At 39.2% G+C, this 25,619-nt stretch overlaps 1 protein-coding gene across 1 annotated transcript in view; it reads left to right on the plus strand.

Annotated features, from left to right (window-relative positions):
• BACE2 (beta-secretase 2) overlaps positions 1-25,619 on the plus strand; it is a 48,043-nt gene that overhangs the window by 15,235 nt on the left and 7,189 nt on the right. The window contains exons 2-8 of the mRNA XM_032181435.1: positions 6,076-6,164; positions 12,619-12,835; positions 14,396-14,524; positions 15,715-15,849; positions 19,737-19,838; positions 23,434-23,583; positions 24,800-24,968. Of these exons, the coding sequence (XP_032037326.1) occupies positions 6,076-6,164; positions 12,619-12,835; positions 14,396-14,524; positions 15,715-15,849; positions 19,737-19,838; positions 23,434-23,583; positions 24,800-24,968 (991 nt within the window). The remainder of the gene's footprint in view (positions 1-6,075; positions 6,165-12,618; positions 12,836-14,395; positions 14,525-15,714; positions 15,850-19,736; positions 19,839-23,433; positions 23,584-24,799; positions 24,969-25,619) is intronic.

The following is a 25,619-nucleotide window of genomic DNA, read 5'->3' on the forward strand; positions in this document are numbered from 1 at the left end:
TAACAAGGACTGGGCTGTTCCAGTCCTGGGACTGTTCTTGAGACTGCTAAAATCTGAGAACCTTGTCCCTGCTCCAGTGTTCAGCAGCAGTGTGCCAGTATTTTGTATGGACTGACAAACTTACCCCTTTTTTGTTTCAGTCTTGCCTCTCCAGCAAAATATACATAATTCTACAAGCAGAAGTGTTTTTGTCACTGACGATTTTTCAGTCTATGTGCAACTTTGCAGTCCCCTACATCTAAACATGCTTCCAAAGGTTCCCCTAACTCATGTTTTAATTAGATTTTATTTCCATATCTTAAAAAGAAGAGATGAAGAATCTGCATTAAACCTTGGTCTTCTGAATTAGTTTACTAAAAATTAGGCTGTAAATGCTAATTCCAGATTACACTGAAAGTAGTGTACAGTAGCTCTTCTTAAAAAGCCACTTTATATTATAACATTATTAATTTGTAGAAACAAATTGCTGAAATAACCTGACTGACAGTCTGTGCCAATAATAACACATCATAACTGTGGGCAAACACAGCATATAGTTCCTAGAGTGTTTTCTGTTTTGCATGATGGTTGTAAGCAATTCTTGCCAGATGGGCTGATAATGTAATTAGGAATCGTTGTGATAAATGAGGCAATATTTAAATTGGCAACTAATTTTCCTATCTATTAACCAGCTTAAAAAAGAAGAGCTGTTACCCAAATGATTTCTAGCTGCTAATCTCTAACAAGAAATGTAGCTCTTCTTTGCACTTTTTTTTTTTTAAGCGCTGTCTAACAATTTTTTTTTTTTCTGTAGGGTCTAATATGTATGGGACAAAATAAGAAAGAGAGGGAATTAAGAGATGTTGCAAGTTATGGGGTTTTTAGATGGTGTGGACTTGTGCTAAGCCATCATGATATGTGGCAACAGCACATGAGCCAGTAATGGGATGCTTCCTATTTATAGTCTCTAAATGTGGAAAAAAAAAACACACATTTTTACTCTGTGATGGTTCACTGTGTGGCATACTCGATCAAGCAGAGTAGGACTATAAACCCTATTTTAAGCGTGTGTGTGGGAGAAATCAAGAAAGCACAGCAGGACAAGATTTTGAACGGCATATGAATGTTACTAGCATGAAATGGTCGCACTTTACTGGGGAAGGGAGAGAGGGGAATAGAAAGGGAGGGCATTCGGGCAAGTTAAAATCCCAGGGAAGGCATGTTCATTTGTAGTTTTCATTGTGGTCTCTTACACATCCAGCTTCATTGGACCTTCTGGCTTGCATGATGGAAGCTGTCAATTGCCTAACATCAAGATTTTGACTGAGCCCCAGAGTAAACATACAACTGAATGAGATTCATTATTATATCTATGGGTCTAACTCTGCAGATCTTACTCTGTTCTTTATTCCCCCAAGCATCAGCTGAAGCAGGGATGAAGATCCAAATGCATTTTTTCAGTCTGTTTCATTTTGTTCAGTGATAAGTCTTCATTGCTTGACCTAGAAGAATCAGGCCCATTAACTCGAAAAAACTATAGTGTATTTTTCCACAGGCCCTTCTTTTAACGGGGATGAAGATTATCACTGTCTTGGGGTGGGTTACCTGGGGAATTACATCAAAAACAACAGTGCAACAGGGCTGCATGCAAGCCCTGGGATTCCACACCTGGCAAAGACTGTGTATGCTAAGCCACACAGGGAGCTGCTTCAAAGAAATGCATTATGCACTTGCAGCCTGTGGGATTGGTTTTGTATGTTTTTCTGAGCATTACAAAAAACTTCTGACCTCAGACTAAAACAGGAAAGAGAAACTTCACCAAGTCTGAGTACAGTGTAGGTCAGAACAGAGGTAAGGTTTGTCCCTGCTAGAGGACAAGGAAGTCACTTTCTGAATACATTGTGTGTTTTGCAAACTGCACATTACTGCTCACTGATGCAGTTAAAGTAGGGATAGATGACTCCTAGTGTTGATGACGTTGCATCGACATCACTTGTGGTAAGAGATAGGGCTAGTACCTGAACCACAGACAAAAGAAGTTTTGTTGAGTGAAAAAAGATGATAGATCAATAGAAAAATTTTACTGGTATCAAAATACAACAATATTCAGCAGTGGAAAGAATAAAAAAAATAAAGACAGTAGTAAGTTAAATTATTGAAGCAGGAGAGTATACAGTAAGTGCTATTTGATGCTGATGCTAAATCAAATACTGGAAAGCTTCAGGGATCCTTGAAGTATTGACAATGTATTTGACTACCAGATGAAATGAATTATTACAACTGTTTTATTTTTTTCAGCATCTCCACCAATTGGAGTAAAAAACAACATATAAGATGCATGGCCCAAGGAGACTTCTGCCTCTCTGGCAATGCATTTCCATGTTCACAACTTTCAGTAAACAGCTTTTGATTTGAGCACAACTTAATGGCATACAGATAGGGTGCCAGATTTCCTCTGTAAGTTTGTCATGGCTCAGGTGGTTGTTACCATCATGGTCACTTTATACCCAGGAGTCTTTTTTAACCTCTCATTAATAGCCATATTATTCAGGAAATGCATCCAGCAAAATAATCTCCCAGTATGGTATGAGGTGCAGGTTTCACATCCCACAGCTGTGGTAAAGGTGATCTTTGGGGGAAAAAAGGGCTTTTATATCTGCTGTATAGATCTGAAATTGAACTTGATGTTATCACCAACCATGGGGCTTGTCCCAACCATGGTCACACTCCCACATCTCCTAATGATTTATTAATATCAACCATCTTCTTGACATGAATTATTACTCCATATATCACACACGGCTATGGTAAAGGTGATCTTTGGGGGGAAAAAAAAAAAAAAGGGCTTTTATATCTGCTGTGTAGATCTGAAATTGAACTCGGAAATGTCCAAAAAAAAAAAAAAATCCACCACCAACTGTAGGCTTTCCTTTTGTGCCTCGCAGTGTGAAAGGAAAGGAGTCTTTCGTTTTTTATGACTAGCACATGATCAGTCAGCAGCCTTTGGACAATTTCTCCTTCATTGCTTCATTCAGATGTGCCTCTCTGATCTTGGCTTTTGCCAAATCTGACTTCACCTGACACTTTCTGACAAAACATACCAATCACTAATCAGCTGTAAGTGACACGATTCTTTCGAGGTGGCTGTCATAAATCCAGTGGACCTGCTTTGCCAGCAAGGAGAGCTCTGGTTCATGGTCTCTCTGCTGCTTTGCCAGGAGGCTGTTGAAGAGGATGCAAACACCCCTGCTGGCTCTCCCTCAACATCAGTACCTTCCTGCTACGGAAAGGTGAAGGTACAGAGAAGTATGGCCACTCTCCAGCTCAATGTGTTCAGTTGGCATTGAGCGGGTGGTGAAGTGCAGCGACTGGGGAGCGAGCGTGCTGCATGTTCGCCTCCATCTCCAGGGGACTGGGCAGGGCTGACCTCTGGAGACGGGGCAGGGCAGGCAGCCTTGGACCATGAGGCCTCCAGCTGCCACCCCGTGACTTACCAGAGCTGGTCTGGAAGCTGCCCAGCAGCCTAGTTAAACTGTCAGAGAACTGGCACAGAATAAAGTAGTCTCCGGCAGTGACAACATGAAAGTGGATCTTAATGAGACGTGGAGGCACTAAAGAAAATTCGGACCGAAAGGGCGGCAGGCAGAGAAAGAGCACCCAGTCAGTTATACCCACCCCAAAATGATCTGCTAATCACTGGCACTATTGTAAGGGCCACAATAAATCTGTGTCTGCCCTGGCCGCCTGCGTCTCATTATGCACAAACATGCAGATCAGGAATGTCAGCCTCAATAGCGATCTGTCGTGTGAGCGTGGCCAAGGCCGAGTGGGCTGGGACCTGCATGGTTAGCTGCCTTTGTGTTTTCCCCTTTTTTTGGAGGGGAGAGATACCACTTTTCTTTTGGAAATGTTGATTCGCTCCGTTCTGTGGGCAGTAAACTTGCCCTTTTCTTCAGTGATTTCTGAATTCTGTGATAGTAACATTTTATTCAAGGTGTGGGGGGTAAAATATCTTTTATATAAGTCATAGTTAGCGGTTGAGCTTTTTTTATTTTATTTCTTTTTAATTTTATTTCCCCAGTCCTCCATGTACAGTGTCATACATACTACTGAAGTTAGGGTAACACCTATATCTATTTATTCAGTTGATGTATAGTGCCCATTACTCAAACATCACAGACTGCCTTGGAAATGCTAATTAATTTAAGCCCTGCAGCACCCCTTGGAGGCAACTTTTGTTGGTCCTGATAGATGCACACATTGTAGCTACTCTTTGTCATTTATTTTTAATACAATTTCTATCCAAGAGAGGGAAAAAAAAGAGAGGGGAAAAAAATAAAAAAGAACAGTTCTTACTTTGTTAGGTGTTTGACAGAATGTTAGATTTTAATCTTGGTGAAACAAAGTATGAAGCAAACTTTGGATTTTCTTGCAAGTCATGCCTCACAGGTTCTTACTTTCTTTTAAAGCCTCAGCTCCTGGAGACAGGTGAACTTGGATATGTCCTTTTCTTTCTAGAAGTCCGTCTAGCATGTCTGTTTGCAAAATAAATTTTAATGCATTGTTTTCACTTAATCTAAAATCTGAGATGCAGTGAGGCAAGTAAATAACTTGACTGAAGTTGTGGTTTTGTTTATGTTTAGTCTTAAAATTTTTGTATGATTAGGGCTGGGAATACCAATGGCAGAGTTCATGCAGTTCAAAAGAGAGTCCCATTGATTACTAGTTGTTTGTTTTTTTTTTTTTTTTTTTTTTTTTTTTTTTAACAGTCCTCAGTCCCAGATTTTATTTACTAGGTAAAACAGGGGCAACCTTCTTCCTCCTCCTCCTCCATGAGCAAACCAAAAATGTTTTTAAACATCAGCTCACACTTTTTTTCTCCTGTGCTCAGTCTAAAATCTATTAAAGAAGAATTCAGCATATCTTCTCTAAGTGCTTTATCTTCCTATGTCTTTACACTCCTTTCTGAATTTGATTCTGTTTCTCCATTTCCTTTGTCATCGTTGAGCTCATTTCCCCCATCTTTCTCTCTTACAATCCAGCAAATTGAAAAGGGCAATCACCCTTTTCTAGTATCTGCTCCTCCCATCTCTTTTCAAGTAGCTGTCTGATAAGACAGATTACTAATGTTTTTTGCAACTGTAGGTAAGGAACCTGAGTGGATTTGTAGCACAGCCACATGGGTACTAGTACTTATGCCAAGAAGCCATGGGAAACATCCAGCCAAGAGCAGGAAAAAAGTGTGACCACCACTTTTGGTAGTGACAGACTTAAATTATCATTAATGACACTCCCAAGCTGTAGTTTCAATGTTGCTGAAAGAAGTTATCCTGCATCTCAGCTCATTCCCATGCTGTGACCTGCTTCGTGCTAGCACAAGTGTTCACACAGCTGTGGTGAACCTGACTGGTCACCTGAGCCAAATGGGGAAAGGGAAGGTCTCATTTTTTTCTGTGTGGTTTTGTTAGTCATTTTTTGGCCTCAGTCATCCTCCCAGTTAATTGAACAAGTGGTCCCCCTCTTAAGCTGCCGACCAATCAGTGCTTTTCACTGTGTCTGTAAGTCTGCCATCCTCCTGTTCCCAGGCAGTGAAGACTGTGGTAGGTTGCTACCGCTCAAAAGGAGTTACACCTTCTCCCAGTGCTTGCTAAGCTTCATGTTTCTGCTTCTTTCTGCTCAGACCTCACCTAGAAACCTCATCAGCCCTAAGGCAAGCAGTACTTTAAAGAGGGCACAAAGCAGCATGTGTCCCTGATGAGACAGGTTGCTGAGACACAAGGACTTGGCCAAAAAGAAATTTGAGATGGTCATGAATTCATCTGCTGAATAAATATGGGCTTGGCGGATATTCCCCTTCTGTGACCATGACTATTTTACAGCATTTCATTATAATCAGCTATTCTAGAGGGGCCACAGCAGCATGTCTTTCCCCAAAGTGACATTTTGCATTTATTTTTCAGGACAACTGTCGTCTTCATTTTTAAACTAAAGGTAGCTTAGACAAAAAACTTTAATGATTTCTTTTTTTTTTTTTTTCTTTTTTTTGTTTGTTTAGTTGAATATGAAAACCACCTCTCCTTTCTTCTGTTTCGGCAGTTAAATATTCTGGTTGACACTGGAAGCAGTAATTTTGCTGTAGCAGGTGTGCCTGATCCTGATGTCACCTCCTACTTCAATACAGAGCTGTAAGTACCTGTTCTGCACGCCTCGGTGGGATAGGATGTCTTTTAGATTCTGACTGCTCCATGCCATAGAGGATGATCAGGAAGTTTGTGGGGCTTCTCTGACATCCCATGACACTGGGGTGTTTGCTGCCTGAGCCAGAAGGTTGGTTCTCCTTGATGCAGAGTCCAGACTGACACCACAAACGGTCTCACTGATAACAGCAAGACTGAGATCTGGACCCAATACTGATTAGAGCTGGGGAAAAAGGAAGAAGATCACAGGGTAAAAATCATTTCTAAAATCACACCAACTTCACCAAATTCTTATCCAAATAGTCTTGGAAGGAATTAGAAATGTAAATTTATTTCCCTTTTCTTAAAAAAATAAAATAAAAAACAGTAGTCCTATCTGCTACTTGACATTTCATTTGACACAAAACTTGATTAGTCAAAAACTAATTTGTTATTTAGTTTGGATAAGGACCTCAGTCAGCCAGTGATTGGAACAGACCCTGTGCTGAATTGGGTTGTTTATAACATACAACTTGGAGATTTTGGTGCCTGTTATGCACAAAATTTGCTGTTTAGCAAGAGCTGACATTAGTCATAGCCAAGCACAGCTTAGTCTGAATCACTTTTCCTCTTTTCTTCCTTCCCTTCTGCCTGTCTCTAGTTTAAATTACTTCAGGTAAATTTCTACAAAACAGTGTCTATCTTTAGCTGAAGAATATGGTTCAAATTACTTAGAGGACAGGGAGGCAGGAGAACATTACCTCTTCATGTATTTTAACATGGGGTATTGTTTTCTTCCGATAAGATGCACTGATAATGGAGTTAAAGTCAGTATTTCCATGCTGCCTAGTACAAAAGCCTAACCTCCTGTCACATATTCAGCTGTTAATGGAGATACTTCACATAGGTCTGAAAAGTCCAGAATTTGCACCTGAGAGCTATTTCTGCACTAGTGCAGAATTTTGCTTGTCAGCGGTCCCCTTCCATAGGTAGTGGCTACAATTATAAGGAAACTTACTTGTCAGGAATTAAAAGCACAAGTGTTTCCTTCTCCCTTTTCTCTTCAGTGACGTTACTTTGGAAGGGCAAGGCCTCTCATAAGAATCACACACTGTTACAAACAGCAACAACAACAGATGCTCTGTGTTGAGAAAGACTGTGAAATCACTTGAAGGTTACAGCCTCTTATCAGTGTTCTCTGTGTACATTGTGTTTTCAGAACTTTGGTACAAAATTAATAATGAAACCTTGAAAATTAGTCCCTGGAGAGTTAAGGGTGCTTTATCAAATGATTCAAACTGAAGCAATAATAGAAGAGAGCAATTGCAATAGCAGTTCCTGGTTTGGTTTGGATTGATGGAGAATGGGAATATGTTCAGAATAAAGTGCAGGTATTAGCATGCTTGAACCTGGCTACATCGTGATTTTTTCATTTCAAAGTTTAAGCATAACTATCATCTGGGGGGCATCTTGGCCCTATTGAATCGGTGAGACGTTTAAATGCTCTTTGAAAGAAAATTCTGTAGGTCACCTAGTACATAATGCCCCTGATGCTGGGCTGTCATTAGATTGGATCAGCCATGGCTGAGTCCAGCCAAGTCCTGTAAGCCTCTGAGGGTGGAGAATCCATGAACTCTGGGCAGTGTGTTTCAGTGGTGGGCCACACTCTCCAGGAGTGCAAATTACTACCTAATATCCAAACTGAACCTCAAAAAATGTTACTCAAGGGGTAATACCCCTTGTATGATCGTTTGACAAAGAAGGTTGTCTGTGTCATTTTAGTAGCTGTCTTTCAAGTCAGTGTAACCTGCTATGACTTCTCCTTTTAGCCTCATTCACAAAACGGGCCCAGTCCCTGCAAGCTCTCCTCCTGTGTTTGAGGTCCCTGGCCTATTTGGTAGCCCTCTGCCAGTTCCTCTCCTATTTCTCTCTGTCCCTGTTGAACTGGGTTCCCATGGCTGGCCACAGTATTCCAGGTGTGGAATGCCAGCTATGCTCCTTAATGTAGTGTCTTAGAGTGCCATGATATGTCTGTGAAATTGCTCACTGAGTGTCCCTTTGTACCTTTTTGTCCTTCATGTGCTTAGGAATGGATTGCAGGAGGTTGTTTCTGTGTCTCTTCCTGAGCTGATGTGAAGCCAATGGACCTATAGGGCCTTGGGCCCTGCTGCTTTCTCTTCTTGAGACTGGCCTTAGGACAGTCTTTTCTCTGTAGTCACGATTTTGTACAGATGATAGGCAGGGGCCTTGTTATCACATCAGCCAGTTCTGAAAAATGACCCAAGAGTGACCTTTACCTGTGTGTAAGTGAAACAAATAGTCTATGTGTACTTTTGTTCCATGATATCTGGGACACTTTAAAATTAAATAAAGACATCACCTCTTGTCTGGTAATTAGTCCTGCAGTTTTTTCTTTTATCATCATGAAGTGCTTCCATATCAAAGTCATAAACTGCAAATTGAAGACAAGGGGAGTGAAGGGTTAGTAATTTGTTAAGTTAATAAATCTTGTGGGACTGAGTTAGATGTGTGCTTATTAGAATATTAATATTGTGTTGGAGAAATACAGTGATGGGTCTGAATTTCCTGATTGCCAATATCTTTCAAATTATCAAAATATAAAGTTAAGTGTGTTATTATTTTTGGACTGAAATTGGGAGGGTGTGTAGAAAAGTTGTTGTCTTTGTTTTAGAGTCTCTAAGAACATGGCATGTGTATTTTTCAGGACAACCCTCCCTGAGCAGTTTTGGAAGTAATTTATTAAATCACGTTATGTGTCACATTTTTATATCATATAATTGCATTATTCAATTATCTGGCATTTTATGTACAAAATAAATAGAGCTATTTTCATGAACTCTTTCATGACTGGTTTTTGAGTGGCTCTTACAAAATTCTGCTGTGAAAATTTCTGAGTCTGCTGTGATGATCATGTTTTATAAGTTACCAAGTTATGTAAGATTTTGGGCAACAGCCTGATTTGTCCTCCTAAACTGAAAAAAGCAGTCACAGTATTTGTTTCTCATGCTGTTCAAAATAATAAGTAGGTTTTGTTGAATGTGCTACTTATGATAAAAGAGCTACTTAAATTTATAAAAGGATTTTCACACTTGAAACTAAATCAGTGTTGGCGTGTTATGTGAAAGAGTGACATACTCAGGCTGTCAGTATTCAGCAGTAGTATCTATAATAATATCCAGTCTTATTTCAGTGTGAGTATTGCTGCCTCACGGTATAAAGTTTCAAGAGCAAACTACTAGAGAGATGATCATTTGATGAGGTAGGCGGGTAAGAAAATTATGAGCAATAAACTGAGATAATACAATTAAGTACATACCATTTAGCAACACAAAGCTTCTGCTTTGCAGGATGATCCTGTGTGTTTGGTCGTGTGCACTGTAAGTTTTATGGTTTGGGGTAAATTATAAACTTGTTCCAGAACCCCTGCAAATTAAATGGGACTTGTTGGTTAAAAAACAGTAATTTAGGTTGTGAAATATTCTTTAGACAGTTAGGTTGGTTGTTGGGTTTTCACTTTTGCTTTGCCTTAAAGTCATTGGCCCTGAATCACTTGTTTTGTGCCATCTATCACTAGAGAGGGGATCAAAATTTCTGTTCAGATTTTTTGGTCCTTTGCTTCTTTCCATCCCTTCTTTCCCATTGCTTTCTGTAGAGATGTTGATTGGGTGCTTAGGAAAAAGTGAATGGGTAAACAAGAAAACATGAAGTCCTGGTTTATTGCAGACTGGCAATGGAAGAGCATGGAATGAAGGAGTTGCATGTCTGGTGAGGTCGGTGTTAAGCAGGGCTTTCTGCCTAGTGGTTTTGCTTTTGCCTTGTCAAGCATCCTTCAAATATAGAATGACATGAGAAATAATATTTTGGCTATGTTTTGTCCAGTGATATAGGCTGGAAATGAGCAATTCTGCATGAGGAAATGAACTCCTTGCTAGTTTTCTGAGATAAGGCTGGAGAGCTATTCAAGGTCTGAGAACCATTCTTCTGTTTGGTGCTATGGAGAGAAGACGGTAACTGCTAAGGAGAGGGAGAAGGAAGTGGTGGTACCACAGAACTATCATCTATTAGACCTTTATCCTTTCCTCTGGCAAAGGTACACTCTGTCCTACTGGAAGAGTTGAATTTTTATATTTGTATCATAGCCAAAATGGTTTGTTTGGAATTTCTTATGCCGTGTGTTTGTCTCAAAACACTCTACCTCTGAATTAAAACAATTCTCTCATTTTGACCTATAAAGACGTTTCCTTCTTTTGGAGCAGTGAGATGGAAAAACATGGGCTGATTACAGTCAGTAAGATGGAACAGGAAATGTTTTTGCAGAACAGAATATAATTACTGCCACAAGGACTGCATAAGATCCCTTCCTAGGACAGTAGGAATTTTGCTCCTTGATGTAAATAATAAGACCTCCCCTCCAATATGACATTTGTGTCAATATGTGTCCAATATGACATTGCTTTATAAGTGAAATGATACCCATACTCATACCCATTTCTACAGGTAGGGAGGCACAGAGGAGGTGACTTGTCCTGCCTTTCCACAGAAAAGTTCATCAGCAATACATGATCCCAGTCTTTCTGTATCCTGTTCCAGAGTGCAATCCATGAGGGATTCTTCTTGCCTCCTACCTGAGGGAAGAAGACTTATGTGCTCCTACTGTTGCTGGTCATATGTACAGTCTGTATTTGCAGATGTTCTCCTGGTACTCACCTTTCTCTCCAGTTTTAGATGATTCCTCTTCAGTTGCACAGCCATACACTTTTCTACATGAACAGCCCTGTATTTTCCCTTCCTTTTCCTGGTCCCTCTGGTTTCTTTTATGTCACTAGTTGTTTGGACTCTGTTTCGATTTATAAAAGATACTTCTGGTATCACAGTGGTGCTCTGAAGACCATGACTGAGCAGAGACGTTCCTTTGTCTAAATGTCACAGAAATGCAAAATTACATATAAAGTTAAAACCGTAGTAGCAGTGACTGGATACAGGCAGTAAGTACCAGAATCTCAGGCACGTTTGTGCATTTTGATCTATAATCAACATGGCCTATTGCCTGATTTATTTCTGCTGTCTTGGATGTTACAAGCCACTGGGTCCTGAAGACCCTTGAAGGCTTAGGCATTGGGAGTATCAAGAACTAGTCGGGTTTAGAGCCTGGCCTCTTACTCCTTCTCCCCTCTCCCTTAGATAGGAAGAGAATCACTTGCATGGTCCATACGGTCAAGTCGCTCCACAAGATGAGATCTGTGTTCAAACAGGTTGGGAGTTGTCTGTGTAGCCATCTGGAGAGTGTTCCCCAAAGCAGGCAAAATCAAACCAGCTTTCTTCTGGCTAGCTCAGGTAGGGGTGGCTGTGAAGCTATCCATGGATGAGCTGGCTCCGAGTCGGCTCTTGTCAGCGAGCTCCCATCTCCTGTGCTCCAGCCACAGACCTAACAGCTTCACAGCTGCTTCTGTCAGAGCAGCTGCTAGATTAAAGCTGGGTGGATAAAGCTGTCCGCACTTGATAAATCACCTTTCTATTGTGTTACACACATGTACTTCTTTTAAATTTACTTTTAAAAAGTGTGTCAAGCTAAAAGTCTGTTCAGATGAAGCAAGCATGGTCATTTGTGTCTCTAGAAGGAGAAACTGCATGCCAAGGAATGGGACCAAAATAGATTGTAGGGGATCTAGGACTACGGTAGTGACGCAGATGGAAGGTGATGGCTATGTTTTTACTATAGAATTTTAAAATGAAAAATCTCATGGTGTTTTCTATAATACTTTTGTTAAGCCTTCTAAACAGGATTCTTTTTCTTTGCTCCTTTGCTTTAGCTATCTTTGTCTAGAAGGAACTCCTTCCTTTCCTCCTATAAGTTAGTGAATCATTTGTTAGTTATATCCAAATCTGCTTACTTCTTTATAGGCAGGCCAGACTGCAGGTTTAGACAACCTGTGTCTTACTGCTGTTGCTCACCGTAATATTCTATTTTACCCAAAATAGAATTTTAATACTATTAATGAGGTAGTAGTCTATAGCTATTCAGTTAACTTGGCATTTCAGTATTAGATTAGAATTCAGAAGCTTTTTATTTCCTAGCACCAATTAATATGTTCCATCCCTAGTTAAAGAGTATTGCTTCTATTGTGACAGATTAGTCCGAGTCAGGGACACATTGCACTGGATGGTGTAATATCTTAGATTAAAAACAAAAACAAAAAATCACATTGTGAAAAACTGAGTCATTGATGGCTTCAGGATAAAAACAGGAGCTCAAGGTTTTTTATTATTATTATTATCACATGGTACTGCTTTTACAATATGACCCTGTTCTGTAAGGATATGTGATCAACTTTGCAGACTTCACTATTTTTCCTCTCTGGGAAAAAATAATATTGGGTGGTATTTTGTTGTCATGCATTGTAAATAAACAGCACGTGCATAAGTGTATCTTTTCCTTTTGAAGGTCAAGTACATACAAATCTCAAGGGATCGATGTCACAGTTAAGTACAGTCAAGGAAGCTGGACTGGAGTGCTGGGTACAGATGTCATTACTATCCCCAAAGGAATTGATGGCAGCTACACCATCAATATTGCAACCATTTTTGAATCAGAGAATTTCTTCTTACCAGGGGTTCAATGGCATGGGATTCTTGGTCTTGCCTATGGCACCTTAGCCAAGGTAAATGATCCTTTCTCCTGCTTTTATCATTTGCAATGATGATAAATAGAAATCTAAATATTAAAGTAAAGAGGGTAGGTGATCTGTCAGCACAAAGTTCCTCCCTTCCAACCACTCATTCCTAAGGATCTTTTGCATTTGTTAAATTCCAGAGAGAACAAATTGGTTTGTGATGGTACCACAGTCCCATATGAGGATTTAGTCTTTTTTGGTGGTAAAGGCTCCAATTTTAGCTCATCTGTAATGAATAAGCTTTTACTGAGCTTGTAGTACCAAAGTGCAAGAGTAAAGGTTACAAGGCTTCTAGTATGTGTGTGGGAAGCATTTATTAGGGCTCTAATAATGTCCTTCAAGACTTGTCAATGGACTGATGAACTTGCAAAGCCCTTGGCAGTTTGTTCTAAGGCATTCTCCATTCGTCAAGTAAAGGTTGAGATGGAGGGCAAATGTGGGTAATTTCAGAACAAATATTAGCTACCTTGTTTTTATGAACATAAACCAAACGCATTCTATTCTTATGGAGGTAAGAAATTCAGGTAGAAGTTTAAATTTGAACCTAAAATTTATAGACTGAAATTTGTAAGTTTACAACCTAAAACTGAAAATGTGATTGTAATGCTACATAGTCATAGCTTCCAGCCTACACAGAACTGTCTGAAAAATTCACAAACTGAGATGTATCTATTTAGAATAAATGATTCAATACTGTCTGCACTCTGGAATTAAAAAGCTTTATTCAAGAGCTGTGTGATCATTGTATTGACTTCTGCCTTAGCTGCTGTCATGCGCTGTCAACAGACAGACAGGGAGGAGCTGCTTCTTAGACTCTGCTTTGGGCAAATAGTGCATTCAGGGTATTTATTTTTCCCTTCTTCCAAAGACTTAAATGTTAGCTTCAGAAGCTGCTTTATGCTTTGTGCAGTAAGAGCACTTGGCACCTTGCAAATTAACCAGTGGCCCTGCCTCTCATCAGATGTACTCACACAGAAATCTGAATTACAGTGAAATTGCAATACTCCAATAGATGCAAAGGTAGTCATGGTATACAGTGTAGGAAATGACCTGTTAGTCAGTAATCAGTTGAACTTAGACAGAAAGTTCTTTAAAAGAAAGAAGAGGAAATGAGGGCATTGAATTCAAAGTTCTTTAGAATTAAACTGTGTTTAAAAACTAAGCATGGGAGGTGGGAAGGGCGTGTCATATTTGTCTCTTCTAATAACCCAAAGAGTCTTGCAAGCAGAAAATATCGTTGAGAGTTTCTGCCTGAAAACTAAAACTAGTATCTGAATTTGAAAACTGCAGTTCAAAAATACTTTCATGCTTTAGGGATCTCTGTGACAATGGTCAAGAGTAAAAATGCTTTTAAGAACAACAGAAGGGAAATGACAGGTGTTGTTTTTTTAATGACTTATATAGGATTTTCATCATTTGGTTGTCAGAAATTCAATTTACTTGCTAAAAGTAGTCCTATTTGAATGACTTGCTCATTTCTACATGGAAACTTTATAATGAATACTTCTGCAATTATTAATATATCTTTTTTTTCTCTTCACCTTCAAGCCTTCAAGTTCTGTGGAGACGTTCTTTGATTCTCTTGTGAGGCAGGCAAAGATCCCCAACATTTTCTCTTTGCAGATGTGTGGTGCTGGACTGCCTGTTTCCGGAAGTGGTACCAACGGAGGTAGTCTTGTGGGTATCTGTCAATCTGAGAGGGAAGATGTATCTTTGTTAAACTCTCTCCCTCTTTTCTATCTTATTTCTTCCAAATTTAGTAGTTAAATATATGAAATGTTTTACATTCTTTTAAGGCAAAGTTAAGCATTTAAGCAAAATTAAATGTATCTATTTGTTTTCATTCCTCATTCTTTTTTTCTCTCTCAAGTTTGAATAAACTTTGGCATTTGAATCCTCATTTCAATAAAGAAAAAATAAATTTAATGGTGCACTTCCTTACCTATTGTGTTTCCCTTACTTAACTACTAAGCTTGTTCAGATTTATCAAAATGCTGTAGTACTTTTTTATATGATGTGAAAAGGGGGAGAGGAATCAAGGCTCTTTGTCTTTTTTTTAGACAACAGAGCAAAGGAAAAAATTGAGGACCAGATCTTTCCCTTGTTATTAATCAGGGAAGTCTTTCCACCCATTTTAGTGGTTCCAAGAATTGGCTATTATTTATGTGAAATCATTATTTGGAGTAACTCTTCATGAATTATGTTGAAATAAACATATCAGCAAAGGAATTAATCACGAATAGTTATTTTGCTGTAAATTCACATACTACTGTAAATGTTAATACATTTGAGATAGATGAAGCCCAAGAGAGAACTTTCTTATGTTAGTTCAATTCAAAGTCTGATTGTCTGGTATGCTCCCAGACAGCTTCAATGAAAGTCCTGATAGAAGCTAATAGTGGTAGCCACAACACAATGGTCACATTCTATTTCGTCCGTTCATACAAAAAATGAAATGTTGATAAGCAGCATTAAGGCTTTTTTGATCTGATAAAGCAAATTTATAATGTACAAATTTTCAGTTCTGTCCTGGGTTTATACATTGCCTAAGTTAAACCACCAAAGATAAGTTTTTGATTTGAAATACTAGAGCTTTCATAAGAAAATCAGCGTGAGTTTGTTAGAAGGCCCTGGAAATTTGGCCCAGCATTGGAATGGTGGTTTACTGAAGCAACATCTTAATTTCTAGTTGTTTCAAACTGTTCTATGATTGGTAAAGAATTTGTTAGCAAAATCCACAGAAATTGTGCTAAATTAAGATTTTGATGTGCTATCACAATGAAACGTTCCTCTTTTTACCTGTACTTGCCCCAGAACTAAACATCCAGGATTTTAAAGTATGTGAATTCTTTTCTCTTTTCCCTCAGGTTCTAGGTGGCATTGAACCAAGTCTCTACAGGGGTGATATATGGTACACACCTATCAAAGAGGAGTGGTATTATCAGGTTGAAATTCTCAAGCTGGAGGTTGGAGGACAGAACCTGGAACTGGACTGCAGAGAGGTATTTGCAATAGTTTGTTTCTGTCTGTATAAAACACAGGTTTATTTAAGAAATGCACCTAATTGATCATTTTTGTCCTTGCAGGCAGATGTGTATTTCAGTCTCCTCTTAGAATTAAGTCTGTATAGTAACTTTGAAAAGAAATGAATAAGCCATGTGAAATGTAATGTATACGTGCTAAAATTTCTTCAGAGGACTTCAGAGTTGTGGATAGCATTTTCAGTAAAGTAGGGACCAATCTATGATCATTAAGTGAACAATCCACTGAAAATAAAGTTGCTGCAGTTTGCTCAGCCCCTTGACTAGTTTCAGTTGTACTGAAGGTGTCTAAACACTGAAGGTTGTGCATTGATTCAAAGAGACAACAGTCTTTAAACAACTACAGGCTTCCTGTTATGCAGAAAAATCAAACCAAAGTTCTGGTCAAACAAAGAAAAGGGAAGATCTTGGAATGAGCCCCGTGGAGGTATCTAAGCATATAATTACTTGTGGTGGTTGGCTTCCCATGGAAGCTTCCCAAAACATCTCGTCCCATACTTTCTTTTTATGTTTGTACCCTCAACAGATACCGGGGTGGTTGAAGTCCTCCATGAAGACCAGGGCGTATGAATGTGAGACTGATCCTATCTGTCTGTAGAGGGCCTCATCCACTTGTTCTTCCTGGTCAGGTGCCCTGTAGTAGACCCCCACTATAATGTCCCCTGTCCCTGCGCTCCCTTTAATCCTGACCCAGGCAGAGCTCCATGCACTCCAGCTGCTCACTGGCATAGAGAGCAATTGATGCCCCCTTGTCTCCCCTGCCTGTCCTTCCTAAAGAGCCTGTATCCTTTCATTCCAACACTCCAGTCATGGGAACCATCCCACCATGTCTCAGTGATGCCATGAATTCTTTGCCCTGCAGACACGTGCACCTCTCTTACTCGTTTTTTTTTTATTGCCCATACTGCATGCGTATGCACTTAAAAGGGGACACTGCAGCATGTTTAGTTCCTAGAAAATATTTGGAGGTTTCTCCATAATGCTGTCTTATAGGCGTTTTCCTTGTTAGCCTGTAAGTGCTGGAGGTGACCCCTCTGAAGCCCCCTATCATCGATTTTGTGATCCCTTCTGATTATATCACTCCATGCCCATTGTTCAGCAGCCCTGTGCATCACTCATTCTTTCATGGGGCTACTGGTTACCCTCTCCCTCCTTCTTAGCTTAAAGCCGTCCTAACAAGGTTAGCTATCCTACTAGCGAAACTGTCTTTTCTCCACTAGTGTCCCTCCCAAGCGGACAGTGATCCTCAAACAAGGTCCCATGGTCATAGAACCCCAAACCCATATCTTGCTCACTTCAGCCTTACCAGTTATTTTTCCTCATTTATATGTTTCATGTTCATATTAGGAATAATGTTTTGTAGTCACTGAATCATTTTGATAAGACTATATTGGTGGAATTTTTGCTCCAAAGCCGTTTTGTTTTTCTGGATATGTATATGTGTGTGTTTCCTTTGTTTCTTGCTGTTGCTTGTTGCTATTTGTGTTCTATAATTTTCATGCCCTGTTTTCCTAAGACATCTTAATTTTGTCTTGTGCTTGTTCTCTTAGCTGGAAATAAGTGGAATATGATCATTCTAAAGTTTTAATAGTTCTTACAAATTATGTGAAATTAATGATAAAAAACTTACATAGGGATAAATATATTTCCATATAAAATATGGAATTCATATTTCTATATAAAATATTTAAAATTGATCATATCACCTTCAACTTAATAAGCAGACCAAGGTCTATTTAAATTTCTCTCTATTATATTGTTAGGAATGCAGAACTGCTGGGTTTCTAACATAAATACGTTTGCTTTTCTTTCCTACCTTAAAAAACAATCAATATATTTTGAAGAGGAGTCCTTGTGCTGATGGTTTAATACATGCTGTTTCCAAAAAACAACTCACTTAAAAATGTAGCAGTGTTATGAAAATTTCCTCTTATTGTTACTCTTTCTAAGCTATGGTTTGCTTTCACCTTGGATGTATTAGCATAGTATGCACATCACTGGTACAAAAAGCATCATTCCTTTCTTGATTTAAGGATATTTCCCAGCAGAAGTTTAGGGGAAGAGTAGTAAATTAAGGCTAGTATGATGAAAAGTTAGCTAGTTAAGGGCTTGCCAAGGATGCATAATTCTTTTTGTGGAGTGATGAACTATGTGCCCTGTCTTCTCCTAATTGTTTTCTAGGAAATGGAACATTTTTGTAACAGTCACCAGAGACTACTCCTTTCCTGGCAAGGAAAAAACAGTCCCCTGCACTTCAGATCTGGGGATAGGGCCAGAATAACCCTGCAGCTTTGGCCAGGACCCTGGCAGAGCAGGGCCGAGGAAGCACAAAGCTGCCACTGGTGCACACTGCCTAGGGTGCTCTGTTAAATATTAACCAGCAAGACTGAGAAGGCGAGAAGTTACTGCACACAGAAAGTACATTGTACACAGCATGGAAATCTATAAGGCAGGAATTCTGCATGCTTTTTTATGTTAGTGGTTGGCCCTTTTAGGCTGTGCATCTACCCACTTTTTTTTTTTCCTGAGGTGGTGATCTTGGCGATTGCATATTTGTATTGTAAATATGTTAAAATGAATTCCACAATGCCATAATATTTTTCTCCCCTCGTCAGAAATGTTTCTGAGTGTGGGATAAACGGCAGGTGGTGCATATCAGTGCTTTTCCTGTTTGCTTTTCGTTCAGTGCTGCTTGGCAGCCTATAGCACCTCTTCTTTCAAAAAGAAAGTCAGTCAGTTTATGTGGGGTTTTATTTTTATCACTACACTGAAGATAGTGCCTGTGACTTGAAAATATCTAAACCAATGTATCTAGAATTCACTTTCTCTTTGACCTCTTCCTAAAAGTTTATGCTGTCTGTTTGCTCTTGTCTTTTGATTATGCCATAAACATATAATTGTTTGGTTATATTGATGCTGCTGCCTAACCTCATAACAAAAGTAGTTAATGTGAATAGCTGCCACTGCTGCTTGCCTTTTCTTTTTACAATTAACTTAATTAATTAAGTTTTTTAAGGGTCCATAAAACAATATGTAGCTCTTAAAATATTTATTCGTTGATTTTAGTGTATCTGAAGTTTGATTAAATATCAAACCTCTGATATTTCATCAGAGGTTTTTTCATCAGCCTGAGGACTCGGGTTTTTATAATGAAGAGAATTTTATACTGAGGGACTTTGTGCAGACTTTGGAGCAGCAGGATTGAAATTTTCCAGTTTCTTTGTAGTTGCTTTTGCCTGTGTTTTCATGGTTGTCTGAAGTTAAGAGACAAGATGTACTCTTGAGCTAGAACCAAACCTGACATGTAATGAGGACTTATGCTCCCTGACTATTCTCAAGGTAGAAACAATAGTTATTAAAAACAAGCTGCTGTATTATGTTTAAATTAGAGTGAGTTGTTTTTATTATAACTGAGACCAAAATTCAGGGCATGGACATGTATGTAAGCCACATCAGTGTGCTTACCCTGTGCCTGAACTAAACATGAGAGTGCTTTGTGCCCAACACATATGAGAGGTAAAGTGGATTAGCGTACACCTCTGAGAGGCTGTGCTATACTTCTTTCTAGGACACTTTGGCCACTTGCAACAGCTGTGGTGAGATGGAATAATTTTTTTGACTAGTGCAGATAAATTCACTCTTGTGTCTAGGCTGTCATTACATTGTTTTTGCTCTCAAGCTTCATTTGAATTTAAGCTATCAGCTCAAGAGAGCTGCTGAAAAGTGTGACGTACAGTTTTATGAAGACAGCTACCAAAAAGGAACAGCCTTGTAATCACTATGAAACAGTTTAATCTTCATTACATTAACTACAGTGTGTAATTTATCTCTTTTTTCTCCTTCCCTAGTATAATGCTGATAAAGCGATAGTAGACAGTGGGACCACTCTCCTCCGTCTGCCCCAGAAAGTCTTCAGTGCTGTTGTGCAAGCAATAGCTCGCAAATCCCTGGTAAGCTAATGTAATTAACTCTGCTTGAAATGTTAAATTCCTATTAAGTGATCGCATGATCTTTGAAAGGAGTGTCATCTTTGCTATCTGCCAGGTAAGTCAGGAGGTCTCTGACTTGAGAGAAGAACTTTTCCTGGTGTACTCCTATTATTAAATAAAAAATGATGGATGGTCTTTGATGGAGGGAGAAGAGGGAAAGAGAGGTGAGAATAAGTCCAAATACAGGCAAGAGGCACATGTATAAAAATGCATCAGAAACAGTGTGGAGACTGAGTATTTTGCTCTAAGTGTTTCAGAAATATGGACTTAATCCTTGTCTTTCCAATGCATAGTATTAAGGGTACAAAAATCAGTCCTTTCATTCAAAACACAGTGTTTATAAAGTAAAAGAACCTGCTACTGCAAGCAGTTGATTTCCAAATATAAAGCTTATTGTTGTTTAGAATGGATGCCATTCATAAGGATTGTTCATGCCAAGAAAGCTGCTTTTGAACTTCATTATTTATGTTTAAAAGTATCTTTCTTTGGAAATAGAGTGGGCTTTAGAAGTAGGGCAAGGGCATGGTGGATTTATTTCAGCATAGAGTAACTGGACCAGTGTTTTCTGGTTAACAAAAGCTATTCATAATTTTTGTTTGAATACGATTAACAGCATTGAGAAGGTTAAAGCTGAAGAATAAATCTCAGATATTTCAATGTCAACAAGTTTCATATTTTTATCCTGGCTTCAAGAATGGACAGTGGTAGGATGGACAAATCATGGTAAATGCAGTAAGCAGGCTGTTGGCCAGTTGACCAAAAGGCAGGGTATTTGCCTGTACACTGATAGTTCAAGACTGAGACCCTTTGCCTGACTGAGAGCAGAGATTTGGCCTGAGGAGTTCTTCACTGCCAATACATGTCCAATATCTGAAATAAATATATGAATTATCTTATGTAGCTCTATCTCCCTGATTGAAAAGTTCTACTCTTTTCAAAGCACTTAAATATTGACTGGGAAAATTGCTGCCAATGGGTGGAGAATGGAACCCCAGAGCTCTTGTAATAAGGGTACACATCCTCCTGTGAAGTGATTACAGTGGTCTAGATTCCTCCCCGATGTTGGTCAGGAGGGCATTTGACCAAGAGCCCTCCACATGCCAAATAGTCAACTGATCAATAAAATATTAGAAGGGAACCACTCACTCATTTCACCTCATGATTTTTATTCATTCTGTTAAAAATTCATTCTCTTCTAGGGTTTCTTTTTAGACTCAAGGACCTTGTACTCCTTTCCCTCTACACACACCAGAAGTTATTTTCACAGCTCTAAACAAAGGAGATAGTCTATTAAATAAGAAAATAATTACAAGATGTAAGGATTAGCTTCTGGCATTGTAAGAGCAATGGTAGCAAAATGGATACTTTCAGCAGTTATACCATGGCATCACAAATGCACTCGTAGTGCCCTGTGCATCTGGCAGGCTATGTATCACTGAAATGTAAAATCATCTGCTGTAGTCAGACATACTGCTCTGACCATAGGTGAACCAGGTTAACAAGTTCCTGCTCCTAGCTGTTTCTTACAAGCTTCCCAGCAAGATGTTATTGCCCCCTCAGGTATGTTGGCATAACTGCATGTGTAGTGTTCTTTTATTCAGCTCCATTTAAAAAAAAAAAAAAAAAAAAAATAGTCTGTGGGCTTTCTGCTCTTTGATGGTGTAGATTGTTTTTTTAAACCCCACTTAAATGGACTGAATTCTTTTATGGGGCAGCTACAGATACAGTTTGATGATGGCAGGTGTGAAGGGTAGAGGTGAGCCACTGAGGAGTGGCGGCTACTGCACCTCACTGAGCTGAAGTCAGAACAGCATGTCTCCTCACACAGTCAAAGTAATGCTAAGTTGTTAAGCTAGAGAAGGGAAGGCTCACATACACTTAAAATCTTTATTTTAGTAACCTTTTGGGTATCATAAAGCCAAATCCCTCCCAACGCATTTGTTCAGCATACGTAAGTAAGGCAAAGAAATGCCTTGTAATAAGCAGCCTTACTGGGAAATCAAAGTAGGTGCTTAAAATAGAGCACTTGATAGATTTTGTCTGTCTGGTCTGGGTGCTACCTGGAAGCTCTTCTCGCATCACAAGCTTTGCTTTCCAATAGGAAATGGAAAGAGAGGAGAACTGTGTTTTAACAGGTGTGACCTGAGACTTGGCCATGAGGGGTAGAGCATTTCTGTCCTATGCCAAGAGACTTACTAAAGTGTGCATTGAGAGTTAAGTGTAAAACCAGGCTGTTTGTGGCTGTAAGTCTCATTCTGTGTTTATATGAGAGTATGCTTTTTAGCCCAAGAAGCACCTGGAAGTATAAGGTCTCTAATACAGCCTTAATGAATGTTTTTTTAATTGGCAAGTATGTGGGAGGGTGCGAACACTTGTCACTTGTAAAATGCCATATAGCTAATGTATGAGATGCTGTTTGCAAAACAATCAATATTACAGATAATTACAAATGAGGATGTTAGAAAGACTGGATTCCGCCTTTCTTCTGCACCTGAGCTGCTTGGCTCTACAATGTCAGGACAAGATACTGCCTTATATGTTGCTTCACAGGGGAGTCAGAGCCAAGCCAGCACGAAGCATTGCATGCAAGTAATGAAGTGTTTTCCTCTGATCTGGCAGTACATCAACTTTGTGTGTTTTAGGCAGTATGCACTTCAGGCAAGATTTCTGTCTTAGGGGAAGAAGCTCTGTAGGGGTTTAATGTGTTCACTTTGATAGTGTCAAGGATACGTTAAGAAACACTGTTAATCAACCTTATTTCAAAAGCATGTCAAGTTATACTGGTAGTTGGTAGAAGGGCAGCAAGAGAGACAGAGGGATGTGTTTCTTTTCATTGACCAACAGACCTTGATTCCCTTGGATGCTAGGGGATTTTGGCTTATCCCTTGGCTTCAAAACCCTGAAGTTCATAGAATCACAGAATATCTGAGTTGGAAGGGTCCCACAAGGATCATCAAGTCCAGCTCCTGGCTCCGCACAGGACCACCCGAAAATCAGATCATGTGTCTGAGAGCCTTGTCCAGACGCTCCTTGAACTCTGGCTGGCTCGGTGCTGTGACCACTGCCCTGGGCAGCCTGTCCCAGTGCCCGACCACCCTCTGGGTTCAGACCCTTTCCCTAACCCCCAGCCTGACCCTCCCCTGTCCCAGCTCAATGCCGTCCCCTCGGGTCCTGTCGCTGTCCCCAGAGAGCAGAGCTCAGTGCCTGCCCCTGCACTCCCCTCATGAGGGAGCTGCAGGCCGCCATGAGGCCTCCCCTCAGCCTGCTCTGCTCGGGGCTGAGCAAACCAAGGGACCTCAGCCGATCTTCATACATCTTGCCTTCCAGACTTTTCACCATCCTTGTAGCCCTCCTTTGACATTTTTATGTCTTCAAGTTAAGTTGACTACAAAACAATGTGTGGGAGGAATGGAAGCAGCTCATTAAACATTCATGTAGTTTGTATTTTGCTTTGTGTTTTTAAAAAACTATCTTCTTCTTTAAATTGTTTGTGTTGGGGCAGAGCTATCAAAATCTATCAACATGTATGTAATCTGTATGCATCATTTTTTCATAGGTACAAGAATTCTCTTCTGGTTTCTGGACTGGTACACAGCTTGCATGCTGGGATAAAACTGAAAGACCCTGGTCCTTATTTCCCAAACTCTCCATTTACATGAGGGATGAGAACTCCAGCAGGTCATTTCGCATCTCTATCCTGCCACAGGTCTCATCTTTCTTTGTTTATTCAGTTACACATTTATTCTTACTATTGTAACGCATATACTCTTAAAAAGTAGGAACTATTTGTAGCAGTAACAGAAAAATAATTCATTGCATGTGAGGGAATTTAATGATTTTTTTAGATCAATATTTAAAAAGGAAAAATGACAAAGAAACTTGTGTATTAGAAAAGACTCAACACCTAACGCCAAAAAAAGAAAAAAAAAAAGTTTCCTTGAGTTGAGTCCATGCAGCTGGAAATGAATTTTTCAAATTGTCAGGAAAAATATGCAAGTTTTGTTTTGTTTTCTTGAGCATTAGCTGTATTAGATATTGATACAGAATGTTGCTACTCATTTTGATCTTCTCATTTTGGGGGAAGCAAATTGATTTGTTTTTCATGGCATTCTGAGTTGGAGCACTTCTCCTGAAAATGACACTCTTGGCAAGGAGCCTGTATGATCTCTTTGCCAGTTCATATTACTTGGTTGGTTTATCTTTTATTAATATTCCATGCCAGCTTTTGGAATGTAATGTTGTGCCACTTTCATTTTGCTCTCTGGCTTTTTTTTCCCCTATATAGGTTGCAATACAGCCTCGTATCCTCTAAGATTACTAATACAACCTAATACCTCTGGGGATGGTCAGGAGCAAAGGGGAGAATGAACCTTTTAAGTACATTTTAACTTGAAATATAGTAAAGCCTCACGATAAGCTTTTTCTGTATTGATCATGTAGCATGTCAATCTTTCATCTTCCGTGAGGATACAAGGGGTAAAATGTGACTTGAATTTTTGAATCTGGAAACATCAAGATGACACTGAAGAGAATGCTCTGAGTCAATTGTATCCTGATAATGTTTTTTAAATAATAGTTTTTTTCTCTAATTCAAGTTAACATTCCAAGTTCTTTCTTACCTATCCCCCCCTTATGGAACATACAATAAAAAATGGTTTCTGTGAATTTGCTGGTGCTCTTCATGTATTGAATGATTATGTTCAAATTGAATCATAGACTTCCAAGAGCTTTACCTCTTACCTGCACGTAAGCACTTTGACTAAATTTAAATTATATACAGAAGTCTGTTTGATCCTATTAATTCTTGATTACCAGTGGAGTTTGTGTGCTTGATTGTAAAAATCAAAAGGTCTGGACTGTCATCTTGTAAATACTGTGTGTGGTGTTGCTTCTTACACTTTTTTTTTTTTTTTTTTTAATAGCTTTATATTCAACCCATCCTTGGAATAGGAGAGAACTTGCAGTGCTACCGATTTGGGATCTCTTCATCTGCAAATGCCCTGGTTATTGGTGCTACAGTAATGGAAGGCTTCTACGTAATATTTGACAGAGCTCAGAGGAGAGTGGGCTTTGCAGTGAGTCCATGTGCAGGTAAGAGAAATACTGTTCAGGACTGCTAAGTTAGGAAACACCTGCTACTCTCAAAAAAACATCCTTGTCCCTTACATGATGCGAGACAGTGTGGTTACCAATGAAGTGTGAGGGCAATATTTTTGAGCAATCCTATGGCATTCAGATTTTAAGGGGAGAAAAAAAAAAACACACAAAGACTGTATTGCACACAACAGTCTTTTGGTATGAAGTAAATCATTAGCTTTGGATATCTTAGCTGCATTCTTCCCACTGAGAGGATATTCTTTCTAAGATGTCTGTGTGTACAGTTTCCCCAATACAGTTGGGGAAAGAGAGTCCTTATTTTTAATGCCGCTTTATTTATGTAGTCTTGTTCTAATTTTCATGTAAATGGATTCTTAACTAATTTTTGCATTGTGAAGTGAAGTACTTTACTCACGTTTTTCTCTAAATTGTGCCTTTTCAGCCCTTCAGAAATGCTCAAGGCAAAGATGAAAATGGGACTCAAATTAAGACTCGTGATGTTTGTGTTAGTTCTAAACAAATAGTTTTCTTGGTGTAAATAGAAAACCATTAACATTTTCATTAGCTGCTGAAGAAATTTGAAGAGAAGCACTGATAATTTTAAGATGATTTCACAGTGCTGGTTAACTTTCTTGCTTTTTCATG

The sequence above is a fragment of the Aythya fuligula genome, chromosome 1 (assembly GCF_009819795.1).
Source record: "Aythya fuligula isolate bAytFul2 chromosome 1, bAytFul2.pri, whole genome shotgun sequence".
Classification (NCBI taxonomy): domain Eukaryota; kingdom Metazoa; phylum Chordata; class Aves; order Anseriformes; family Anatidae; genus Aythya; species Aythya fuligula.